This window comes from Carcharodon carcharias, chromosome 4 (assembly GCF_017639515.1).
Source record: "Carcharodon carcharias isolate sCarCar2 chromosome 4, sCarCar2.pri, whole genome shotgun sequence".
Classification (NCBI taxonomy): Eukaryota; Metazoa; Chordata; class Chondrichthyes; order Lamniformes; family Lamnidae; genus Carcharodon; species Carcharodon carcharias.
The window spans coordinates 179,155,210-179,164,147 of NC_054470.1; the positions used below are offsets into that span (position 1 = coordinate 179,155,210).

The 8,938-nt window shown below is 41.6% G+C and overlaps 1 protein-coding gene across 1 annotated transcript in view; it reads left to right on the forward strand.

Moving 5' to 3' along the window:
• gpm6ab (glycoprotein M6Ab) overlaps positions 1–5,551 on the forward strand; it is a 311,060-nt gene extending 305,509 nt beyond the window's left edge. Inside the window, exon 7 of the mRNA XM_041186261.1 lies at positions 3,770–5,551. Within this exon, the coding sequence (XP_041042195.1) occupies positions 3,770–3,922 (153 nt within the window). The 3' untranslated portion in view covers positions 3,923–5,551. The remainder of the gene's footprint in view (positions 1–3,769) is intronic.
• Positions 5,552–8,938: the final 3,387 nt, after the last annotated feature.

Genomic DNA, 8,938 nt, shown 5'->3' on the forward strand with positions numbered 1-8,938 from the left:
GACACCCAGCCTGTCAATCCCTTCCTCAAACCCCTACAATTCCCTGGGCCAGTTTTACTGTACAGGTTCCTGTATGCATATGTGTATGTATATACATGTGTGCACGTGTGCATATACATGTGTGTCTACATGTGGGAACAAGATTCAAATCAGGAGTGTGAAATAATGCTCTTCACTTGCCTGGATGAGTGCAGCTCCAGCAGCACTCAAGAAGCTTGACACCATCCAGGAAAAAGAAGCCTGCTTGATTGGCACCCCATCCACCATCTTAATCATTCACTCCCTCCACCATGGATGCACAGTGGCAGCATTGTGTACCATCTACAAGATGCACTATAGGAACTCGCCTAGGCTCCTTTTCCAGCACCTTCTAAACCCACGACCGCTACCAGGTAGAGGACAAGGGCAGCAGATGCATTCGAACACCAATGCAACCTGCAATTTCCCCTCTAAGCCACACACCATACTGACTTGGAAATATCACAGAGTCACAGAATTGTTCTGGCGCAGAAGGAGGCCATTCAGCCCATCGTGTCTGCGTCAGCTCTCCAAATGAGCATCATGACTTAGAGCCAATATCCTACTTGTTACTCATACTATTGCACATTGTTTCTATTCAAATGATCACCTAATGCCCTCTTGAATGCCTCGAAAGAAGTTGCCTCCACCACATTTCCAGGCAGTGCATTCCAGACCCGAACCGCTTGCAGTGTGAAAAAGCTTTTTCTCGCATCACACTAGCTTCTTTTGCAAATCACTTTAAACTTGTGCCCTCTCATTCTCGATCCCTTGAGAGTGGGAACTGTTTCTGCATATCGACTCTATCCAGCCCCCTCATGATTTTGAGCACCTCTATCAAATCTCCCCTTAGCCTGGGACCACAGTTATTTACAATATATATTAATGACTTGGATGAGGGAAATTAAAGTATTATTGTCAAGTTTGTGGATGACACAAAAATAAGTGGGAAGGCATGTGGTGGGGATGATACAAAGTATCTACAGAGGGATATAGACAGGTTAAGTGAGTGGGCCAAAATGTGGCAGATGGAATATAATGTGGGAAAGTGTGAGGTTATGCACTTTGGCAGGTAGAATAGAGGAGATGAATATTATTTAAATGGAGAAAGACTGAAGAAAGCTGCAACACAGAGGGATTTGGGGTGTCTTGTGCATGAATCCCAAAAAGCTAACATACAATTTCAGCAGATAATAGTTATGGCAAATGGAATGTTGGCCTTTATTTCAAAGGGAGTAGAGTATAAAAATAAGGAAGTCTTGCTAAAACTATACAAGGCACTAGTTAGACCACACCTAGAATACTGTGAACAGTTTTGGTCCCCTTATCAAAGGAAAGATATACTGGCATTGGAGGCAGACCAGAGAAGGTTCACTAGGTTGATCCTGGATATGGAGGGATTATCTTATGAGGAGAGATTGAGTAGGTTGGGCCTGTATTCATTGGAGTTTAGAAAAATGAGAGGCGACCTTATTGAAACATATAAGATTCTTAGGGAGCTTGACAGGGTGGATGCTGAGAGGTTGTTTCACCTTTTTGGGAGAGTCTAGGACCAGAGAGCTTAATCTCAGAGTAAGGGGATGTCCATTTAAGACAAAGATGAGGAGCAATTTCTTCTCTCGGGGTGCGTGGGGTGGGGGGTGGTGGTGGCGGTGTGGGGGTAGTCAATCTGTAGAATGCTTTACCGCAGAGGGCTGAAGAAGCTGGGTCATTTACTATATTCAAGGCTGAGATAGACAGATTTTTAACCAATCAGGGATTCAAAGGTTATGGGGAAAAGGCAGGAAAATGGAGTTAAGGATTATCAGATCAACCATGATCTCATTGAATGGCGGAGCACACTCAATGGGCTGAATGGTCTACTTCTGCTCCTACATCTTCTGGCTTATGGTCTTCTCCTCCTCAAGAAAAATAATCCCAACCTCTCCAATCTACTTTCATAACGCAATTTTCTCATCCCTGGAACCATTCTTGTAAACCTCTTCTCCATTCTCTCCAATGCGATCACATCCCTCCTATAGTGTGGCGCCCAGAATTGTATCCAATATTCTAGCTGAGGTCTAACTGGTGTCTGATATAAGCTCAGCATAACATCCCTGATCTTGTACTCTATGCCCCCATTAATAAAACCCAGGATACTGTGTGCTTTATTAACTGATCTCTCCACCTGTTCTGCCACTTTCAATGACCAATGCACAAATACACCCAGGTCACTCTGCTCCTGCACACAGCTAAGAATTGTACCCCTTATTTTATATTGTCTCCATGTTCTTCCTACCAAAATGAATCACCTCACACTTCTCCACATTGATCTTCATCTGCCATTTATCTGCCCATCAACCTGTCTGTATACTTTTGACATTCTATGCTGCCCTCCTCACAGTTTACAATGCTTCCAAGTTTTGTACCGTCCACAAACTTAGAAGTTATCCCCTGCACACATAGATCTAGATCATCAATGTTTTTTATCAGGAAAAGGAAGGGTCCCAATACCAAACCCCTGGGGAACTCCACTACAAACCTTTCTCCAGCCTGAAAAATATCCATTGACCATTACCCTCTGTTTCCTATTACTCAGCCAATTGTATATCCACATTGCTACTGTCCCTTTTATTCCATGGCATATGAAATATATCTCTGTTCCTTCAGTGTCGCTGGGTCTTAATTTTGGAACTCTCTCTGTAATAGCATTATGGGTCTTACTACACCATATAGACTGCAGTGGTTCAAGAAGTATGATGTAGGAATGTGGTATAATATGGGAAAATGAGAATTTGTCCATTTTGGCAGGAAGAATAAAGGAGAAGCATATTATCTAAATGGTGAGAGATTGCAGAGTTCTGAAGTGCAGAGGGGTCTGGGTGTCCTAGTACATGAATCACAAAAGGCTAGTGTGCAAGTACAGCAAGTAATTAGGAAAGTTAATAGAATGTTATAATTTATTGCAAAGGGAATTGATCACAAAAGTAGGGAAGTTATGTTTCAGTTGTCCAGGACTGTAGTGAGACCACACCTGGAGTATTTTATACAGTATTGGTCTCCTTATTTAAGAAAGGTTGTAAATGGAAGGAAGCAGTTCAGAGAAGATTTACCAGACTAATACCTGGAATGGGTAGGTTGCCTTATGAGGAAAGGTTGGACAGACTAGACTTGTATCCATTGGAGTTTAGTAGAGTAAGAGGCAACCTGAATGAAACATATAAGATCCTGAGGGGTCTTGACAGGGTGGTTATGGAGAGGATGTTTCCTCTTGTGGAAGAACCGAGAACCAGGGGTCCCTGTTTAAAAATAAGGGCTCATCTATTTAAACCAGAGATGAGGCGAATTCTTTTCACTCAGAGGGTTGTGAGTTCATGAGTCTTTGGAACTTTCTTCCTGAAAAGGTGGTGGAAGCAGAGCTTTGAATATTTTTGAGACAGAGGTGGATGGATTCTTGGTAAGCAAGAGGGTGATAGGTTATCAGCTGTAGATGGGATGCAGATTTCCGGTTGCTATCAGATCAGCCGTGATCTTATTAAATGGCAGAGCAGGCTCAAGGGGTTGAATGGCCTTTTCCTGCTCCTTGTTGTTCCATGTACATAAAGCAGCTCATCACCACCTTCTCAAGGATAATTAGGGATGGGCAATAAATGCTGGCCTAGCCAGTGATGTCCACATCAAAAATGTGTGCCCAGTAAACTATTAGTCACCCCTGTCTGTCACTGAGCTTGCTGATTACTCAGGGTGCCCCATCCTGTGTTTTGTCTTGCAGGTTCATTACCTAATGGTGCTCTCTGCCAACTGGGCCTACGTGAAGGATGCCTGTCGGATGCAAAAATACGAGGACATCAAATCAAAGGAGGAGCAGGAGCTGCATGACATCCATTCCACCCGTTCAAAAGAGCGGTTAAATGCTTATACATAAAAGGTCCCGTCCCCTTGCTTGCACCAGTCACTGCTTTGTGTCTGACTAAAGCTTAACAACTGACTCACAACCCTGGTTACTGGTTCAGTAAGTTCCTATGCGACTTGACCACATGTTTTCTTTTTAAGTGGTTAAAAATCCGAAAGCCTTGTCATTTAGTAAAGGGATAGCCATCACTTCACTCACAATTCCATCAGGTTCCTCTGATCATTTTTTTTTAGGTAAATTTGTTATTTGTAACTTTTTAAAAATGGTCCATCTCTTATTTTTACAAATAGGAAATTTGTAACGGAACCATATATGAAAGGAAAGGGAGGGAAGGAAACTCAAGTTGGGAAATCACTGTGGCTGATTTTATTATACAAATGCATTCATATCAATTCCTCGATCTGTCATTTTAATGGGGTTTGAAAATGGATTCTCACTTCAGTTAAAAGAAAGAAAATTGATACCAGCATGATTATCATTTGTTTTATACATCACCTGCAGCCATTTCCAGGTTCGCTACTTTTTACCCCCATTTCAGATTTCCTAATGTAAGATGTTCCTTTAAAATCCTTGAGACCTGGTGAATTCCTGAATCTAATAATCGTGTTCAGTTTTTTTTTAGCAACATTACACCCTGAATTTTTATAATTATAGGTAACGCACTGGCTTGCATTCGCCGAACAGTTAAACATCAATTTTTAATGCATGGGATTGTAGAACTTTTGCCAGGTTTTTTGCCTTCCGTGACTAGACTTATTGGTAATTAGGGCCTCTCGGTGTAAGATGGCCAAAATGTGTCAAATTTCATTAAAAAGGCATTGTTGCAGGAACCTCTATGGGTCCTCACTACGCCTGCTTTTCATGGGATAGGGGGGAACATTCTTTGTTCCAGTCCTACTCAGGGCCCCTCCCTCACCCTTTTCCAGCCTGTTGATGACTGTATTAGTGCTACTTCCGAACTGGAAAATTTCACCATCCAGAAATTCCTTGGACTTCAGGAGTATAAAGAAGGAAAAGAGTCTACATCTGAAACTTTAACCTGTCTTTTCTCTTTTTGAATGTTGACAGATCAACTGTGTATTTCCAGTTAGGCCATTTTAATAAAATGGGATCATGGGTGGTTTGTTATCATTTTGGAGACTGCATCTTGTTATTCCATTTATTTGCAGTTAAAGCCCTTTACTTTCGATGACTGAACAAGTCTACTTCTATCTTGATTCTTTAAGATTCTGGGGATTTTTTATTTTACTAAGCGCGATTAGATTCCACTTGTCTTTTATGTTCTTTCACAGAATGTGGGCGTCGCTGGCTAGGCCAGCATTTATTGCCCATCCCTAATTGCCCTTGAGAAGGTGGTGGGGAGCTGCCTCCTGTTCTCCCCATGAGGGCTGCCTGTCAGTGGCCTTGATCTTGCAGGAAGAGAAGACGTTTCCATGAAACATGAAGGCATCATCAAGGCCCAACAAGTGGCTCACTGAATAATGAATGTTTCCCTCACAGCTTCACAGTAGGTGGCACACGTGTAACCCGTTTCATAGGAGCTTACTGCGACATACAGGACACACACTCGCACATTCCATTTCATTTGGGCCTTTTACTTAACTGTCATGTTTTGCAAGGACTTTACTCCAGTACTTCATAACTAAAGTGGTGGCGGGGGTGGGGGGAGGGGGTGGCGGGGGGTGGGGTGGGGGGCAGTGGTAGGGGGTACTGTGGGTAATTACACTTTGGGGCTTTCAGTTCCCGATTCGGCTCCAACAACAAAAATCCACTTCAGATTAAATGGCCAATCTTTGACAGTTTAATCAAGTGTTCTTTGTCGAGTGAAAGTAGTCTCACATGTAAAATATGTAGTGTCTGACATGACTGGGGACAACAAAGGAAAACATTTTTCATCGTGAACGTGATTTGGCCGCTAATGGCAAAAGTTGATGTTGAATATTTAGACGGGGAAAAAAATTGGAAAAGCTGCCAGTGAAATTTGTAAAGTAAAAGTTATTGAGAGTGTCCCATTGATACTGGACCAAAATGGGTGTGTTGAATTTTATTCTGTATTGCCTATTGATACTGCTCTTTGTATGCAGTATAGTGTCTCCCTAAACCATGTAGCCTGAACAAGATCTCCATCGATGTTTTTGGAAGTGAAATCCTAGTTCGTTTTTCTTTTGGTCCATCTCCTGGGCCCATTGTGGACTATGGTGAGCTGTTTCCTGATGTAAGTGCATTTTTAATGATGTTAAAGGAGTTGAGATCTGCTTTATACTGTAACAGTCATGCAACATTTGGTAATTTCTAAGCGTTTTCTGTATTAGGTAAGAACTTTTGGCGTAGCTGTTATTTGTGGCATGGTTATACATTAGATATGGGGATAGTTTCTCGAGAGTTGACAGCAAGTTTTAATTTAACACTAGACTCTCTTACTGTATCAGTACTGTGTGCAGTATTATGGTTCCTATGTTGCCAGTATTATGCTGCAACTCTCTTTATGATATTTTAATGTAGTGTTTGATTCCTTTTGTGTGATATCTATAGGTTGTGTCAATTTAACCCATGTCCTTTGATTCATATATGATGTCTTGTATTCAGTAATAACTTAATGCTATTGGCTTTCTGGTACTAGTCTTTGTATTTTCACAAAGAATGCTTTGTAGCAGGCTGTATAATTAATCTGTTTTTGTAAATGAATGTGCCAACAGCTTGACGGTGGCTTTTATTTGACTGTGGGAAGAAAGTGCTTGCAATTTAATTAATAAAAATAAATTTGTGTACTTGTTCTTTTGTGAAGATTTTGCAAGTTTCTTGATCAACTCAATGGTGAGATTTGTTACAACCTATCCAGTGTACTTAAAATGGCCCCATGTGCATATGTATCTTCGCATGCATGCACGTGTTTATGTGTGTATGTAAGAGACACAGAGAGAGAGAGACAATTTTTATTATAAAGATTAGGGAGGCTAGTGTTGGGGAATGAAACATCTTCCACTGTTGACCTACTCAATGTTAACATCAATCATCTCCAGGCCAAGTATGGTACATTTAAGTAGATCACTTGATGGAGATTGATTGACATGATTAGTCAACAACTCCATTATTGAGATGCCATGCAGCTGTCAGGACAGTGACTGAGATGGACCTTGTTCTTATAGATCCAATAGGGAGCCTCACTGACTAAAACTTATTCTGGGAAACCAGGATCCATGCCAAGTTTGATTTTTCAGCTAATTGTGTGCCATGCCCTTGAATTCCTCATATTGGCTTCTAACAGATGAAGCTTCCCATATCAAATGTAAATTCAATAAAATTAAGCTCCTTCTAGACTGTCCTAACAATGGGCCCCAATCCCAGGATCACCCATCTTCCTACTTGACCAGCCATGCCGTTATTCATTCCACAGAACAACCATACTGTATTTCAGCCTGAGATTATCTTGATGCCAAATTAGGGGTAACTTTGTAATGTGGGACCACTGAAATTTGCATCATGTCTGGCCCAACACATTTCATCCTTAAAACCAACAGGGAGAAAAGGCTTAGGATTTGCTGGATCTGAAGCTATATTCTGGAGATAAGAAGACAGCATACTGGGGTTACTAACGGCATTTCACTGGACTAGTAATCCAGAGACCCAGGCTAATCATCTGGGGGCACGGGTTCAAATCCCACTGGGGCAGCTGGTGGAATTTAAATTCAATTAACAAAAAGATCTGGTATTGTAAGGTCATCCATGAAACTATCATTGATTGTCACAAAAACTCATTTGGTTCATTAATGTCCTTGAGGGAAGGAAATCTGACATCCTTAACTGGTCTGGCCTACAGGTGGCTCCAGGCCCACAGCAATGTAGTTGACTTTTAACTTCCCCCTGAAATTGTCCATCAGGCCACTCAGTTCAAGGGCAGTTACGGATGGGCAATAAACGTTGGCCTTGTCAGTGACGGCCATATCCCATGTAAGAATTCTTTTTAAAAATTACAGAGAATATTTACGACAAAATGAAATGGAAACAATATATTAAACCAGAATATAGGGTTTGCTAACTAGATCACCTTCTACCATCCTTGTAGTCATGTGACACAACAATAATGGGAGTTGTTGACTAATTCTGTCGACCAATCTCTATCAATGAATCTACAATAGGTGCAGACATGACATGAGGAAACCTTTTCCCCAAGCATGCTATAATCACCACACATGGGGGAGGCGATGACATAGTGATATTGTCGCTGGGCTAGTAATCCAGAGACTCAGGGTAATGCTCTGGGGACCTGGGTTTGAATCCCGTCACGGCAGATGGTGAAGATTGAATTCAATAAAAATCTGGATTTAAAAGTCTAATGATGACCATGAAACCATTGTCGATTGTTGTAAAAACCCATCTGGTTTACTAACTAATGCCCTTTGGGGAAGGAAATCTACTGTCCTTACCTGGTCTGGTCTACATGTGACTCCAGACCCACAGCAATGTGGTTGACTCTTAAATGCCCTCTGAGCGAAGGCGTAGGGATGGGCAATAATGCTGGCCTGGCCAGCGAAGCCCACATCCCATAAATGAATTTTAAAAAAACATAATGTAACAATTTACTCATATACCATATGCCAAAATGTAACATTCTGCTCTGACAGTTGTGCCTGACAATGATCTGCAAATGTTAACTGCTGTTAACAGGTCAATTATACAAAGCGAAACCCACAGAAAATGAAGTCAGTCATGGAGGGTTAGGGATCTATGGAGGTAACAACAAAAAATCTGCGGATGCTGGAAATCCAAAACAAAAACAGAAACAGAAATACCTGGAAAAACTCAGCAGGTCTGGCAGCATCGGCGGAGAAGAGCACAGTTGACGTTGCGAGTCCTCTTGACCCTTCAACAGAACAGTTCTGTTCTGGGTCATGAGGACTCGAAACGTCAGCTGTGCTCTTCTCCGCTGATGCTGCCAGACCTGCTGAGTTTTTCCAGGTATTTCTGTTCCTGTTTTTGTTATGGAGTTAACAATTTGCATGAGATTATTTGGAAAATCTGACTGACTAA